This window comes from Tenrec ecaudatus, chromosome 6 (genome assembly GCF_050624435.1).
Source record: "Tenrec ecaudatus isolate mTenEca1 chromosome 6, mTenEca1.hap1, whole genome shotgun sequence".
Classification (NCBI taxonomy): domain Eukaryota; kingdom Metazoa; phylum Chordata; class Mammalia; order Afrosoricida; family Tenrecidae; genus Tenrec; species Tenrec ecaudatus.
Genome location: NC_134535.1, coordinates 75,444,805 through 75,460,798, shown reverse-complemented (window position 1 = coordinate 75,460,798; position 15,994 = coordinate 75,444,805). Strand labels below are relative to the sequence as shown.

Sequence of the window (15,994 nt, the reverse complement as noted above, 5' to 3'; positions counted from 1 at the left end):
TTCTTACTATATGAAAATTTGTTTATTTCTATTTATTTATTTATTTATTTAATAAATCATTTTATTGGGGCTCATACAACTCTTATCACAATCCATACATACATCAATTGAGTAAAGCACCCTTATACATTCGTTGCCTTCGTCATTCTCAAAAGTCGCCTTCCACTTGGGTTCCTGGAATCAGCTCGTTTTCCTTTTTTCCCTCCCCCACCCTCCACGCTCCCCCTCCCTCACGAACCCTTAATAACTTATAAATTATTACTCTAACCTATCTTATACTGCCCGGCATCTCCCCTCACCCAGTTTCCTGCTGCCCACCCCTCACACTCTGGTTTTAGTCCCCAAGGTGGGTACTTTGGTCACATCGCCCCCATTGAAGTTCCACAACAGAAGTTGCCGCTTCACCCCAAAGTGGTGTTTTTAATCTGCCCTTTTTGATGGCTCAGTGGGTCACTGGCAAAAGGCCCACTGAATGCTTTTAAAAGTTTTTTTCTTCTTTTTGAAGTCACCCTAAAGAAAGTAAAATAAGTATATTCCTAAGAGAGCTTGTCTCCAGTCATCTACCAGCCTCAGAGACATGTTTGTCTAAATATGTCTGGTTTGCATAGAGGAGGGGGTCCTGCTTTTCTACTTCGGTTTTTACTGAAGGTTCTGCTGCCCTACATCCTGGTCTCCTGTCTCTTCAACGTGCATTTTCGCAGCTCATTCAGTAACTAGCACCCTCATTCCCGCCATCCTTTCTACCTCTGTCACCTGGATTGCACCTACCCCCACCCACGCCTCGCGGCAGGGATGGCCCCTAACTGGCCTAAGGGAAACTAGCCCCCTTGCAGAATGACCAATGGCCTATGCCAATTCCAGCTGCTCCCCTGGCGGATTGATTTGTTCTAGGGCAGACAGGCCTATGACCTGAGACGGCCCAGCCTGAGGGACATACAGGAATTGATCCCAGTGGTCAAGAGAAGCTAGCGCTCTCCCTCTGTGGGAGCTGTCAGAAGTCAAGCCGGATTGGACTCCAGGAGAGGGGCCCTCGCAGAGGCTAACCCATGGGGCACAGCTATGCCAGGACGCTCTACAGCAGACCGAGCTCAGAGAGTCCATTCAATCTCTGGACGTTAACTACATGAACCAATAACCCCTTTTATTGTTCAGCCAACTTTCGTCAGATTCTTTACACTTGTAACTGAAAGAATTCTAATGGGCGGGCGCTCTCTACCAATCCAGCGACCTTCACCTTTACCACCACCCACTCACAGCCGGCCACTGAGTGGGGCCTGAGTCATCCCCGAGCCCCAGGGCAGAGGAGCTGCTGGGACTGTAAATCTTTATGGGAGCAGAGAACCGCACCTTTCCCCACAGAGTCCCCTCCCACGGATCAACCCACCATGCCACCCACTCTGCCTCCAGGAGTCCTTACACTGTCCACGGGCACAGCCACAGCCACTTAGCCCGGCCTTTCCGTGTCTCTGGGAATTTTTAAATCTCCAATGCACCATTTTTTCCCAGCAAGAATTCTGAGCATTCCAAGCACATCCTTTTTCGTTCCGCCCCTAAGTGACTCTGCCCTCTGCCCGTCCTCTCAATCTGGAGGCTCCTTCTCTGTCCTCACACCTCTACTTGGCCTGGGCTGCCCACCTCTCCCCTTTGATCCAGCCTCTCAGCTACCCGCTCTCAGGTCCTCCCTCCATTATCTCTATAGCACAACACATCAATGCCATTATCATTCCCGCCACGTTGTTTCTCCGGTTCAATCACCTGAGCAGCTGAGGACCACGACCTCATGGCTTAGCGCCATCCGGATAGCCTCCTGGCTGCTCAGCAAACTCCGAGCAGGCACTCAGAGCATTTGTGAATGGATCCCCACCCAACTCTCAGCTTTTCACAGACTCTAAACTCTCACTATTTTTTTTAAACTCTCACTATTTTTTAAAGCTACCTCCTCTTGCTTATTCGCTTACCAACTCAAATCACTTCACCTTTAAGGTAGAGGAAGGGTCCCATACAGGGGAACTCTCAATCCCTTGGACACCCCCCCACCCCCAACCTATCTCCCTATTAAATGACTCTCCCTTTCACCCAGGTATCCGTTCACTCACAACTCTTTGAAGGTCTTGAGGACAGGCACTGCGAGCCGCTTAAGGTGCACGCTGCCACTGTGGGTGAGGCATGGGGCCAACCACAAGGCCAGCAGTTCAAACCCACCAGCTGCTCCTTGGGAGACTGAAAGAGAAAGCTGTCTTCTTTTGTAAAGATTTACAGCCACAGCCTCACAAACTCTAAAGAGCACACTAAGAGTCAGAAGCAGCTTGATGACAGTGGTGTGCTCTATGGGCCCCAAAAATATGATGGTGGTTGAAAGTTAAGAGGCCACAGCCCTCAATGAGCAAAGTCAGAGGAAACCTTTGAGGTTCTGAAAGCGAATAGGTGTGGGTGCTTCCTATGGAATAAGCAGTTTGAAATTGTGGTCATTTTTTTTTGGGGGGGGGGAGTGGGTGGCCCTGAAAAGATTTAATCTTTATAAAAAGACACAAAAGGATTTTAGCTAGGGAGAGGACGTAATCAATGCACGCTTTTCAAAGGTCACTCCATTTACTGAGTCTGCTGGTTATCTGTGTGCCTGTAAAATGATTCTCACTGCTTGCTCTCTCGCTCTCTCTAATCCATACCTTCTCATGTGACCCCATTGGACCCTACAGAAGCACCCCTATGGATTTCTGACACTGTCACTTTTCATGGGAGAAAACAGAACCATTGTTCGTCCACGGAGCGGCTGCTGGTTTCACACTGCTGACCTTGCAGATCACAGCCCAACTCGTCAGCACGACCCGCCAGGGCTCCATGTCTGGTAGACCGAAGCCTTTCGCGCGGATGCCCAGTCCCCATGGCAGACCTGGAACCAGGTCCTTGGGGGCAGTACCTTGAAGTCTAATTGCTTGCATAGCTCCCGGGAGATTCTAGAGAAGAGCGAAGTCTGAGAACCACTGTTTTCGAACATTAGGAAGTGAAACGGCAGTATGACCACAACGTGTACTTTTCCGTTTGAATCTTACATCTGCTGTGAGTGGACACAACTGGGACTGGAGCAGGCCTTCGTCAACTCCGCGTCTCGTAAACCATCCTCATCCTCCCCCCAGCCCCGCACGATGAAGAATAGCACCACCTGGTCAAATGCCAAAGCGCTGACATCCCCCAGCAAATTCTCTTCCGTTTCTTTAAGAACCCCTGTCTAAGTTGACTTCATTAGGACTCTCTCTCTCACCCCTCTGGGTGCGCATCTCTACTGCAGTGGCCACACGGAGCTCATTTCATCACAATGGAAGGTCTCATCAAGGAAGTTAATACACGTAATGAGAAACAGAGGTGAATGGTTTCTCGGGACACGTTACAAAGCTCTGTCAACTCCGCTAACAAACGCCCAGTGGGCACACCACTCTGCTCTAGGTCTTGTCGGAAGACACCAGGTTAAGCTCCCTGGGTGAGCTAGGCCAACTTCCCCAATCAGTGCCCACAGGCCCTCGGCGACGCCACAAGCCAGCCTCCGGCACAAAAGCATTCAACCATACTTGCTCTGTGGGTTGGGAAGTCCAGGTTCCAGCACCTGGTTCTGCTTCTCTGACTGTACAGCCCAGAGGGTCATTGCGCGCGCGGGGTTACTGCCCAGCACACACGCTCCGCTCCCGGCTCTTGCCAGCAATGAGCCTGCTCCTCCTGCTGCTCAGAGGGCTCCTTTTATATCCAGCCAACAGGGAAGCCGGGCTGAAATTACTCACAGGTGAATCCGATCGGCAGTCCCCCAGCTCCTTTCCAGATCCAAGCAAGGAAAGGCCATGCGATGGCAGTTAGACTTTGCTTAGACTCTCTCAACACATTAACAGGTGTGTACATGGGGTGAACCAAAACTACTCCAGTGACTGAGATGTTTGGGTTTTTTTGCTTAAACCCACTTGTTACATATGAGCGAGGTACCCGCCCCACCAAAAAAAAACCCACGGGAACAAACTCCGCTGATGTGAAGGAGTTCACTCCACCAGGTCAGACTGTTAATCAAGCTTCCTATTTAGAGGCTCTGAAAAGATTGTGTACCAACATGTGACAAAAAAGGCCTGATTGGAGGGCGGGGAGGGGGAGACTGGTTTTGCCACCACAACAATGCACCTGCTTCTGCAGCCAGCCCAGTGTGCCAGGTTTTGGCAAAAAAAACAAACAACAAACCAAACAGTCTGCCTCTCTTGCTCCCACACACCTTACTCGCCTAACCTTGATCTGTGTGACTTGTTTTTGTTTCCGTGAATGCAGAGGGACACGAAAGGACAGTGATTTGACGATGCAGAAGGGGAGAAGAAAAAATGAGGGAGGTGCCATCCAAACATGAGTTTGAAAAATGTTTCCAAGAATGGAATCCCAGATCTGACAGATGTATCAAGTGTCATGGAGAGTACTTTGAAGGTGATAAGGTTGCTTTGTTAAAAAAAAATTAAATATGTAGGTTTTTTTTTAATCCTGTTTTTTTGTACCTGTGTGTGTGTGCGTGTGTGTGTGTGATATTTAAACACTTCCCATTTCAACAGTTTTCAGTCTTCGACAGTCTGCACCTGCACTATCGAGTGGCATGAATTATGTGGGTCACATTGTCCAATCATCGCCTTTGTCCTTTCCCACTTTCCCAGATCCTTCAGCGCCCTCCCCAGATGCATGGTGGCCCCTGAGCAGGAGTTCTTTCTCCCTCCTCCTGCCCCCACGGGTCATTTGTTTTCAGACAAGTCCTAGGTCAGTTTGTCTACAGTGGGGGCTTGCGGGCTACTGTGATGCTGGATGCTAGGTCCCTGGTGGACAGGTTTCAGCAGAGCTTCCAGACTAAGAACAGACAACGAAAAAGGAATCAGCCGACCACGTCGCAGAAAGTACCTGCAGAGACGTTCTGCACAGCTTCCTAGGGAACAGAAGCAGAACATTGTCGGAAATCTTGCCCGAGGGTGGGCCCCCAACATGTGACTGGGGAAGAGCTGCTTTCTCAGAGGGGAGTCGACCATGGTGGCAGGAGTGGGGCAAAGGCTGGGGGAGTGGAGCCTTGGGGTCTTCCTTTGCTGATGGGGCACCACTCACGGAAAAGAGAAACAGCTGCAAAACTCGGCTCAGGGTCAGAACTTGGAATATCTGAAGTTGGAATTTAAGAAAAATGGAAGTGGTCCAAAAAGGAAATGGAACACATAAAGATAGATATGCTAGGCATTGGTGAGCTGAAACGGACTGATATTGGTCATTTTTGAATCAGAAAATCACACATTTACTATGCTGGGAATAACACAATCGAGAGGAATGGCACGACATTCGTTATGAAAAAAGGACATTGCACAATCAACCTTGAAGCACAGTGCTGTCCATCCTGGCCCACCAGGCCTGAGGATGATGACCCCAATTAGAGCAGCCAGTCCACAGAGAGGACCACATGGCCAGCCCCACTATGAGACAGGACGCCCCTCACTGACCCATGGCCCTGCAGGGGACAGCACCGGAGACACAGTGTGGGAATTGTCCCTGATCTGATCCCACCACACCGAGGCAAAACACTGGGGGAGTGCAACAGAACAGCAAGGGAATGGAGCGGCAAGGTCCCCAGGGAATGCTGAAGGTGGACTTTGGGGCCAGGGCATGGTGCCCCAACAGACTGGACTGGAAAACGCTCCTAAAGGCCAACAAACAGTCCTTGAACTAACTACAAGCTTTTCTTTCTTGTTTTGTTTTGTTTTGTTCTTGGTCAGTGGTTTGTTGTTGTTTTGTTGTATATTGTTGCTTGGTTTTTCTCTGTCTTGTTTTTGTGCATGTTATTATCTCCGCAGGTCTGTCTAAATAAGATAGGCTGGATGAACAAGCTGGAGGAAAAACAACGGGACCGACAGTTCTTGGGGGACATGGGATAGGGGGAGGTAGGGGGTAAGGAAGTGGTGTTAACAAACCCAGGGACAAGGGAACAACTAGTGATACAAATTGGTGGTGAGGTGGGTGTGGGAGGCCTAGTAGGGCAAGATCAAGGGTAATGTAAAAAGAGGTATTGCTGAAACGCAGGTGGGGACAGAGCATGATAGTGGGACAGGAGGAAAGTCAAGGGAAATAGAGGAAAGAGCTGGGAGGCAAAGGGCATTTATAGAGGTCTAGACAAAGACATGTACATATGCAAATATGAGGATGGGGAAACAGATCTATGTGCCTATATTTATAGGTTTAGTATTAAGTTGGCAGAAGGACATTGGGCCTCCACTCAAGTACTCCCTCAATGCAAGAACACTTTCTTCTTAATAGCATTCTTAATTGGAATTCTATGATGCTCACCCTCCCGACACAACCGCTGAAGACAAAGTTAGTGAATAAGCAAATGTGGTGAAGAAAGCTGATAGTGCCTCCAGCGTAGACTAGCGTCATTCAGAGCCCATGGACAAGCAGGTGGATTCTGGGCTCCCACTGAATTCCAGGCCCAGCCAAGAACAGTCCGTCCTACGGCATGACCCTGCTCCACACCCACCTCAGCATACAGAGACCACGGAAGACAAGGGTGCTACAGCAAACGTGAAGCGAGCAGATGGTGCTGGGCTATCAATTGGAATAGTGTCGAGGGTCCCCAAGGCTTGTCTTCAAAGAAGCAGCCATTTAGTGGGGCGTCAACTAAGTCCACATTGAAGAAGCACACCAGCTTGTGTGCGTCAAGATGACAATGACAACACCCAGATTGCTGAAGGGAAAAGTATCTGAGCTTAAATTGTGAACACACAATTTGTAGCAGGCTCTGGAGGGCAGTGGGAGCCCCATACCCATGTGCAGAGCATCTAGTCAGATTAAGCCTCTGACAGATCCCCTCTAGCCACAAGGAAGGGCCCTCAAACAGTTTGACGAGAAGACAGATGACTGTGAACTTGATGGTGGATCAAACCATGGTGTAATAGGACTCTTGGTCAGTGGACTCCCTCTTGACCCAACCTGAATTTGCTGTAGGCTTTTATGTTTCTCATTTGTTCCACGACAGAAATGTCTTCTCTGGCTTTTTTAATATTGTTGATGGTCTCTTTTTTTTTGATGGTCTTTCTTACTCTTTATATTATTTTATTCTCTTTTTTAAATTGTTTCTGTTAGGTTTCCCAGTTTATAAAGTGCAGAAGGAGTGGCTGCACAGAGACAATACCTGATGCAATGGTTTATGGGGGAAGTGGGGAGCAAATACAGAATGCATGGGGCAGGGGCCACTAGAATTGACTGTGATGACTGATATGCATACTCCTTTTAAAAGAGACTTAACTGGGGGGCGGGGAGGGAGGGGAAATGAGGAGCTGATACCAAGGGCTCAAGTAGAAAGAAAATGCTTTGAGAATGACAAGGACAACAAATGTATAAACGTGCTTGACACAATGGATGGATTGATAAGAGTTGTACAAGCCCCCAATAAAATGGTTTGTAAATGAAAAGAAAGAAAAGAACATGAAAAAGAGACTTAACTATGGAAGTGTACATGTGAATGTTTACATCAGGAAAATGACTAAAAAGGAAAAAGAGACCACAGTGGGCCGGTGGTCGCCATGGGTGAAGGAGGCGGAGCGGTTGCTTAGCGGCGTTGAGCTGGTGTTTGCGGTGTTGGAAAGGGCATCAATCATGACGAGTATAACCAATAGCACTGAACTATACATGTGGGACCGGTTGCATTTGAGAATGTTTTGCTGTGTATCTTTTTGGCACGATTAAAAAAATCACACAGCAGAGCTGATCCCAGGGGCTCAATAGAAATTAAATGTCTAGAAAAGAACGGTGGCAATGTATGTACTAATACATATGATGCAATTGATGTATGGAGCGTAACAAGGGTTGTAAGCGCCCCCGATAAAATGATCTTAAAAGAAGAAAATGTTCTAAAATCGATCGTGGTAAGGATTGTACATCTCTTCTTGATATGACTGGACTGTTATATGATCTGTGAGAGAATTGCCAAAACTGTGAAAAAAAAAAAAAAAAGATCTTTTTTTAAAGCGCGCTGAAGGAATCGAATCACCAACCGCCTGGCCTGGGCGGAAGCCACCGGGTCCACGTCCTGGGTCCCGGGCCGGGACTACAGCTCCCGGCCTGCTCTGAGGTCGCCGCCCGAATTAACCCTTCAGGAGACGGGCGCCGCACTGCGCCCCGCCCCCTCCCCTTCTCGGGACTGCGCAGGGTGAGTTTTCAGGGACTGTTTCGGGGTTCCTTCCTCTCTTTGAGGCTCTTTGTGTGCATGTGCGTGTATGAATGTTTGTGCATGTGTGTGTGGCTCCGGTGTACTCCCTGCAGGAGGGATGGCTCCTGATTTATGTAAAACGGGACGCTGCATTTTGGGGAGCAGGACTCTGAGCCCTCTGTTCTAATGGAGTCGCTGTCATCTCCCCCAAACCACTCCATGCGCATCCGCTAAAACAAAAGCAGTGATCCCTTCCTCCAATGCCCTCCTCCACTCGGACCCTTTCCCAGTGCCCCCTAAGGCTTGCCCCTGGCACGCAAGCCAGGGCTTCCCTTGCCCCCGTCCCCGCTTGGGGGTAATCACGGACCCCATAAGATATGAGTTAGAGAATTGAGGCTCTTTGCCTCTCACCCCCAGGGCCACCCCCAGCCCCTGTAGGCTTGGGAAACAACCCATCCTTTGTGTGATTCCCATGGCCATGGGTGGGTGTTAAACCTGACCTAGTTACCCCCCCCACACACACACTCGCAACGCTGGGCACTGAGACAATGCCACACTCCCCTTCCTGTCACTATTCTTTATATTGTGGAGTGCCCAGACACGTGCTGGGGCTCAGACTGGGGGTCACCTAGCCCTGCCCCTCATCAGTGGAAGAGCTGCCATTTTTCTTATCTTCCATTCCCTCAGACCCCTGCCCCTCCGCCTTCCCAAGTCTAAAGCAGCTAGGACCCAAGGACCCCCTCTAGACCTCCCCAAGATCTCGCTCAGTAGCCTTCACCCCAGAGCCTAACTCCCCCATCACAGGCAGGCTCTGGCTTTTTCTCGCTGCCTCAGCGGCGGGGGGGGGGGGGGGGGGCACTGCTCTGGCCAGCATTTGGGAAGGGGCAGGCTGAGGAGGGGAAGACCTTGAGGCAGGAGTCCTGAACCAGGGGAGGGCAGGGGAATGAGGACAAACAGGCAGTCTCCTCTACCTCACCCTCCACACTGCCAACTGGCTCCCAGCCCCTGCCCCCGCCCCTTGACATCCCAGACTCCCTGACTATTTAAACAGAGATGGGTGTCCCCATCGACACACGACACACTGTCCTTTGGCTACCGGACATCATGCCTCCCAAGAAGGATGTTCCTGTGAAGAAACCGGTGGGCTCCTCTCCCTCAAAGCCTGCTGCCAAGCCAGCAGCAGGGGTCCCTCCAGCCAAGGCCAAGGCCGAGTCTGCTGCCTCCCCAGCCCCTGAGAAGCCCCAGGAGCCCCCCATCGATCTCTCCAAAGTAGTGGTGAGTCCCCAGAGAGTGAGGGTAGACTTCGGAGAGGGTGGGACAAGGGTGGGACACAGCCTAGGGGCAGGAGAGGGTGCATAGTAGGCACAGAATGGATATGTTTCAGGAGCTTGCCATTTGGAAACCTCCAGGCTTTGGGCTCTGCTGTTGTCTGTGCTGTCTCTCCCTCTGACCCCGTGACACACGCGTGTGCTACCGCACACACGAGTGCACACACCCTCGCTGACTCTCCTCCAGGAGTGAGGACCTGTGCGATGGGGCACATCTGGGTCTGAGGATGGTTCTTTCAAGGTGAAGGGAGGGAGATGCTGTCCAACTCAAAGGCCGCCAGGCTCAGTCCCAGGAGAGGAGGCTGGAGAGGACAGGACAATCACAGCTGGGGGCCAGGGGTAAATTTAGCCTTTGTTCAGCCCCCAGTTATGTGAAGGATGCAGGGCTCAGGGCAATGGAGGGCGGGGAACAGGTGGCATGGGATTAACCCTGTTCCCAGGAAACGCTCCCTGCTGTCATTCCTCCTCTTGGGATTCTCCCAAGGCCCAGAGCTGGGAATGGGACTGAGGTGGCTGGGCTCCCGGTCTGGTCCCTTTGGGCCCCTCAGAAGTGGCTGCCAGTTGGTTGGGAGGAGTGCTGGGGAGATTTTCTGAACCCCGTCATCCTTCCTCACCTGCTCTTTTCTTCCACAGATCGAGTTTAACAAGGACCAGCTGGAGGGTGAGGCGACGCTAGTCCCCTAAGCCAGCACTCTCCAGGCCCAAGCCCATATTCCGATCCCCTTGCTGTTCCACCAGCTCCAGCTCTGACCTTGAAGCCTCCCACGCTCGCTCACTCATCCGCCCTTCCTCTTGGCATCCTTCCTTCTACCCAGCGCTTACCCACAGTTTCACCCAGCCTCTCTGCTGCCTGAGGATGAGGGTCTCTCAACCCCAGAGGGTCCCCCCTCAGCCCACCCCTTCCCAAAGGCTGGGTGGAACGATGTCCTCGCCAGTCCACACAGACTTGTCCTTCTGTCCTCAGAGTTCAAGGAGGCTTTCGAGCTGTTTGACCGAGTCGGGGATGGCAAGATCCTGTACAGCCAGTGTGGGGACGTGATGAGGGCCCTGGGCCAGAACCCCACCAATGCCGAGGTGCTCAAGATCCTGGGCAACCCCAAGAGTGATGGTGAGGGGACTTCTGGGACAACGTGGGTGGAAGAACCCAGAGATGTGGGTAAAGTGTAAAGGATCCTTGGGCAGGGCTCCAAAGCAAACTGCTGCCCTTGAGTCATAGCGACCTTGAGTCATAGTCATTTCTGAGACCCCAACTGTTTAAGGGAGTAGAAAGGCCACTCTTTCATGCAAGAAGCTGCTGGCGGTTTCAAACTGCTGACCGTTCAGATAGCCCAATGCATAACCACTAAACACCAGGTCCCAGGTCAGGGCTACAGTCCCAGGTCAGGGCTACAGTCCCAGGTCAGGGCTACAGAAACTATCAACAACACAGGGGCAGAAAAACATCCTGAAATGCTAAACATAAGAGGAAAGCTTTGTGGACCATTTGGGAGCTGAATCCCGGATAACACCACCCACCCCCACCGTCAGTCACCCCTCCCTCCCTTCTCTCCAACCTCCAGAGCTGAAGTCCCGGCGGGTGGACTTCGAGACCTTCCTGCCCATGCTCCAGGCAGTGGCCAAGAACCGGGACCAAGGCACCTATGAAGACTACTTAGAGGGGCTCCGGGTGTTTGACAAGGAGGGCAATGGCAAAGTCATGGGCGCAGAGCTGAGACACGTCCTCACCACGCTGGGTGAGGCAGGGAGCAGGATTCCCCCGGGGGGTGGGGGAAAGGGGGGTGCGGTCTGGTACAGAGACCAGGTGGGCAGAGCCTGGGATGGGCTCCCTTAGGTCACCAGGCAGGAGCCTAGAAGCACATAGCAGAGCTTAAAAGGCTCAAGTGGGGGGGGGGGGTGCCAAGGGCAGAGGAGAGAGGGCCTGAAGAGGCCTTCTCCGAGTGTTTTGGAAGAGAGCCTTGTGCTCTGTGGGTGGGCTGGTGCCAGTCTCCCAAGTCCAAATCCGCTGGACTTCAGTCACCGCCAGCCTATAGGGCCGGTAGAACTGCCCCACAGGAGTGCCAGCGCTATGAATGTTGCGGAAAGTAGCTTGCCTCAGTTTCCTCCCAAGGAGCAGCCGGCCAGAGACTTGGTGGTTAGTGACCAAGTGACCCAATGCTTAAGCCAGGCACCACCGTGGCTCCTCCCACCCTCGGGCGTCCCCTGGCTCCACTGGGGTTAGCTTTCCAGATACGTGCATTCTGTCCACTCAGGTGCAGTGTGTATCAAGCAAGGGGGGTGTCCACAGGGGCAGGGTTCACTTGGGGGCCTGGGCCTAGCAGGAGGGCAGGCGGGGCTCAGGCGGCCTCCTGTGTGTCTGGGGTTCAGGAGAGAAGATGACTGAGGAGGAGGTGGAGACGGTTCTGGCAGGCCACGAGGACAGCAACGGCTGCATCAACTACGAGGGTGAGGGGCCCCAAGGGGCAGGGAGGAGGGGCGGGGGCCTCTCAGGGCATCATGTGTAGGTCTTCAAACGTATCTGGTCTACTGCCCCTTTTCCGGGAAAAGTCCAATGAGAAGATGACTCGGTGGGCCCCCCTCCGTCCTAGGCAACTTTGGTCCCATAGCCCATAACCCAGGATAAAGTGTAGCTTTTGCTGGCGCCCCCTCCCCCCGCCCGCTTAGTGGGGGGCAACAGCGGTCTCAGGTGAGACGGAGTATTTCCTGAAGGGCCGGTGTCTGAAGCCCCCCCCTGCCCCCTCTCTCCGCAGCCTTCCTGAAGCACATCCTGAGCGTCTGAGCGCGCAGGTAGGGCCCGGCCCGCTCGCCCTCGGGGCGGCCGCCTTCCCTTTCCTCCGCGGAGCGCGCTTCCCGCCAGGCCCGCCCACTTGCATCTTTGTCCACAGGTCGCGCGGGCCGGATGCCGCCGCCCGCGGGAGCCCGTTCCTGCCGCTAGGAGGCCGCCCATTGTTCTAAAATAAAGACTCGGTTCCTCCCTCGGCCTCCTGGTGGTTTTCTTGGGCGGCGGGGCGGGGGCAGCGGGCGGCTGCGGGTCCCTCCAATCGGCGCCCCCAGCTCCTTTCCGCCGCTCCCAGGGGCCGGCTCCCGGGCCCGCCCCGCCCTCTCCCCGCCCCATCGCACACAGCCCCGCCCCATCGCCCCGCCCTCACCACAGCCCCGCCCCTAGCCCCGCCCTCGCGGGCGCAGGCGGCTCCCCATTGGCCGGGTCCGCCGCGGGTGACGTCAGGCCGGGCTAGGAGTAGGGTGGGGCCGGGAGCCGGAGCCATTACTGCAGGCAGAGGTCCCGGAGCCTGAGCGGGCAAGATGGTGGGGCCCGGGCCGGGGCCGCGGCCGCGTGGGGCTTGGGTGGGAAGCGGGGTAGGGGACGGAGGAGGCCCAGGGGAGCCCGAGGGCCTGGGCGCTGCAGGGAGGATGGCAAGCGAGGGGTCCCGTGCTGCCGGGACGCGCGTCGTCGGCACCGAGCGGGAGGTGGCGGTTCCGTGGGGGGACTGGAGGCTGGGGGGGCTGGAGGTCACATGCTGATGCTCCCCTCTTCTCCGGGCAGTGTGACTTCACCGAGGACCAGACCGCGGGTAAGTCCTACCTGGGCTCTGCCGAGGTCACCTTTAGGGAGCGGCCCATCCCTCCCCTCCCCTCCAGCTCGCGTGCTGTCCCCGCTTCCCTCTCGCCCAGGGCGGAATCCCTGGCTGCGCTTCTCAAGCCTCCATCTTCTTTCTCCCTCTCTTCCTCCTTCCCTCCCCTCCAGATCTGAGCCCCAGCGCCGGGTGAGTTGGAGGTGGAGGGGCGCTCCGTCTCCTCACTGGGCGGGGGGCGGGGGGAGTGTTCTGAGCTGCTTGTGTTTCCTACTCTGCCCTCTTCCGCCCTCCATAACCGCCGCTGCTTTGTGGAGAGGGTCGCTGCGGGAGCGGTTGACTGTGCCCACCCTTCCTGCACCCTGCACTGGGAAAGGTGGAGGGCGGCTGGCTCGGCTGACCCCAGTCCCTGGCTGCCGCTTCCACTTCCTTATAAGGACAGGCCGCAGACGGGCGGTGGCGGATTCCTGTCCCGAGCAGGGCAGTGGAAGGAGGCTGGGTGGAGGGGGCGTGTCAATGGGTGCTGCTGTGGCTGGCTGCCCCGGAGCGCTGTGTCTTTTCCGAGGGCCATTTGAGTCGGGGGTAAAGGGAAACGATCCTCCTTAGCAGACGCTGGTGTGCACTGGTGCAGATATCGGGTTCCCCCCTCCCCGCTGATGGAGCTTGAGTACCTCAGAGGGGAGGGTGTGGGCTCACTCCTCGGTCCCGGTGCTGACATTCACCCGAATCCTTAGAGTTCAAGGAGGCCTTCCAGCTGTTCGACCGAACCGGGGATGGCAAGATCCTGTACAGCCAGTGTGGGGACGTGATGAGGGCCCTGGGCCAGAACCCCACCAACGCCGAGGTGCTCAAGGTCCTGGGGAACCCCAAGAGTGATGGTGAGGTTCCTAAGGACAACCACCCAGTGTGGTGGGGGACCCGCAGGACTTGGCTTGAGAGCTGCCTTCTGTCTTCCTCAGCCCCCAACTCTAGCAGGTCTCAGATCCCCGCTGCATGCAGGAGGGAGCTCTCCGCTGAGTTGTGGTCCCTGTCATCCCCCTGGCCTCTGAGAGACCTCGTGGGACTCCCTGGGCCTGACACTCTCCCCACTCTCCCTCTTGGTGGCAGAGATGAATGTGAAGGTGCTGGACTTTGAGCACTTCCTGCCCATGCTGCAGACTGTGGCCAAGAACAAGGACCAGGGCACCTACGAGGACTATGTTGAGGGCCTCCGGGTGTTTGACAAGGAAGGGAATGGCACCGTCATGGGGGCCGAGATCCGGCATGTCCTTGTCACACTGGGTAAGACTGCCCTTGCTACTTGAGTTTGTGGCAGCCTGGCACACCTGTCACCCGATTTCACAAATGCTCCCTGCCCTGCACAGGCGAGAAGATGACAGAGGAAGAAGTAGAGATGCTGGTGGCCGGGCACGAGGACAGCAATGGCTGCATCAACTATGAAGGTGAGGCCCACTCGGGCTCCTGGGGAGGAAGCCGCTGTGGGCGGGGGGGCAGGTGAAGACGGAGCATCTGGGACGTTCCCTGTCTCTAGACTTGGGATCCAGGAAGCAGGAGGCAGGGTCCAGCCCAGAAGTGGGGAGGTCAAGGGGGTGGGACAGGAAAGAGGGTCAGATACTGTGGTGTGGAGGGTGGGAAAGGATTGGGGAGTAGAGTAAATGGAGTGTCTAGTCATGTGTCCTCCACCCCGTACTGGATTCCTTCCCTCCAGGTCTGTGTCTTGTCTTCACCATTAATGTCTCTTCCTTCCCGCAGCGTTTGTGAGGCATATCCTGTCGGGGTGACGGGCCGTGGGGCGGGTACGGCTCCTCCCAGCCTCCCCTCCTCTAGTTGATCTCCCCAGTGGTTTTTCTCCCCAGCCTTTGCTCTCTGGCCCCGGCCCTTACCTTACTACCATCTCTGCCTTCCTCCTGGCATGTCTGCATGGAGCTGACTGGGGAGGGAGGGGTGACTGGAGGAAGTCAGCCTGGGGGTATGGTACCTCCTCCTCTCCTCGAATGGGGGGCATCTACTCTGGACTGTGACGATTTTGCTTTTAGGATCCTGGGTGCTGGTGTCTGGGAACTCTCCCCAGCCTGGGCCAGTCTTGCTTTAGGGTGGCCCTTTGGCCTCAGAGCATGGTCTGTCGGCATAGAGGGGCGTGCCGCCTGCCCATTCTGCTGCTGTAGCTGGGTAGTCCTCTCCCCTTACCCTCTGCTGGGCAGCTTGGAGGCACCCTAACCCGAAACTGTCCTCTCCTCCCGCCAGTGGCTGACAGTAGCTGTAGGTGTAGTTGACAACTTTTCTGCCTCTGCTGTGTTCTTGCTCCTTGGGGTGGGGCACTAACAGCTGATGGGAGGGGAGCTAGGGGCAGAGAGAACGAGTCAGACCCAAGGTGGCTGCCCTGCAGTCTGGCCCCAAAGTTGGTTGCTGCAGGCTTGTTGCCTCTTAAGCTGCCTTCGAGGTCCTGTAGTCTCCTGCCCCCTGGTGCGCCCCTCCCCTCAGCCCTGCCCCCCGGCTCACCCCACCTCTCCTTTCCACAGAGCTCGTCCGCATGGTGCTGAACGGCTGAGGGCAGCCCTTCCCGTGTTGTGTCCCCAGAGCCCTGTGCCTTCCCCGTGTGAGACTGACTGTGTGCAGTCCCAAGGGCTCCTCCTCACTGTCACAGCACCTCGCCCTCTGTCTCGGATCACGTTGCAGCAGCAGTCACCAAATAAACTTGCTCTCTGCGCTCAGTCTGGGCCTGCTGCTCTTCCTGGGTCTACGTGGATGTCTGCCTTGAGCCCCCGAGTGGCAGGGTCATGGGCCCTGGCATTAGGGAAAGCTTTGAAAGAGCTCGAGGGCACGATCTTGACCTCATTGAAGAGCCTTGTGCTGGAGAGGCTGCCCTTCAGGGGACCGGGAAAAGCCGGAGAGTCCTGTAGAACCAAGGC

The 15,994-nt window shown here is 54.9% G+C and overlaps 2 protein-coding genes and 1 non-coding gene across 4 annotated transcripts; 2 read left to right on the top strand and 1 right to left on the bottom strand.

Moving 5' to 3' along the window:
• Positions 1–354: 354 nt before the first annotated feature.
• Positions 355–486, bottom strand: LOC142452216 (small nucleolar RNA SNORA21). The gene has a single exon (XR_012785245.1). It is a non-coding gene; the product is annotated as a small nucleolar RNA SNORA21 (small nucleolar RNA).
• Positions 487–8,054: 7,568 nt separating this feature from the next.
• MYL6B (myosin light chain 6B) lies at positions 8,055–12,485 on the top strand. Its single transcript, XM_075552821.1, has 8 exons — positions 8,055–8,188; positions 9,240–9,463; positions 10,150–10,177; positions 10,481–10,624; positions 11,076–11,249; positions 11,881–11,958; positions 12,264–12,300; positions 12,399–12,485. The coding sequence occupies exons 2-7, from the start codon at positions 9,242–9,244 to the stop codon at positions 12,290–12,292; spliced, it is 675 nt and encodes a 224-aa protein (XP_075408936.1). The 5' UTR covers positions 8,055–8,188; positions 9,240–9,241; the 3' UTR covers positions 12,293–12,300; positions 12,399–12,485.
• A 215-nt stretch (positions 12,486–12,700) lies between these two features.
• MYL6 (myosin light chain 6) lies at positions 12,701–15,796 on the top strand. Of its 2 annotated transcripts, XM_075551497.1 has the most exons (7): positions 12,701–12,819; positions 13,058–13,085; positions 13,820–13,963; positions 14,193–14,366; positions 14,450–14,527; positions 14,838–14,881; positions 15,605–15,796. In XM_075551497.1, the coding sequence occupies exons 1-6, from the start codon at positions 12,817–12,819 to the stop codon at positions 14,864–14,866; spliced, it is 456 nt and encodes a 151-aa protein (XP_075407612.1). In that variant the 5' UTR covers positions 12,701–12,816; the 3' UTR covers positions 14,867–14,881; positions 15,605–15,796. The 2 variants fall into 2 exon arrangements, with proteins under 2 accessions (XP_075407612.1, XP_075407613.1); XM_075551498.1 differs by lacking the exon at positions 14,838–14,881.
• The last annotated feature ends 198 nt before the right edge of the window (positions 15,797–15,994 follow it).

What these genes read in the sequence shown, in the direction of transcription:
- MYL6B (XM_075552821.1), top strand. Translation starts at nt 9,242, where the DNA reads ATGGGTGTCCCCATCGACACACGACACACTGTCCTTTGGCTACCGGAC. An exon ending in GGGCAACCCCAAGAGTGATG is followed by an intron (nt 10,625 to 11,075) that starts GTGAGGGGACTT and finishes TCCAACCTCCAG; the next exon opens with AGCTGAAGTCCCGGCGGGTG. An exon ending in ACACGTCCTCACCACGCTGG is followed by an intron (nt 11,250 to 11,880) that starts GTGAGGCAGGGA and finishes TCTGGGGTTCAG; the next exon opens with GAGAGAAGATGACTGAGGAG.
- MYL6 (XM_075551498.1), top strand. An exon ending in GGGGAACCCCAAGAGTGATG is followed by an intron (nt 13,964 to 14,192) that starts GTGAGGTTCCTA and finishes TCTTGGTGGCAG; the next exon opens with AGATGAATGTGAAGGTGCTG. An exon ending in TGGCTGCATCAACTATGAAG is followed by an intron (nt 14,528 to 15,604) that starts GTGAGGCCCACT and finishes TCCTTTCCACAG; the next exon opens with AGCTCGTCCGCATGGTGCTG.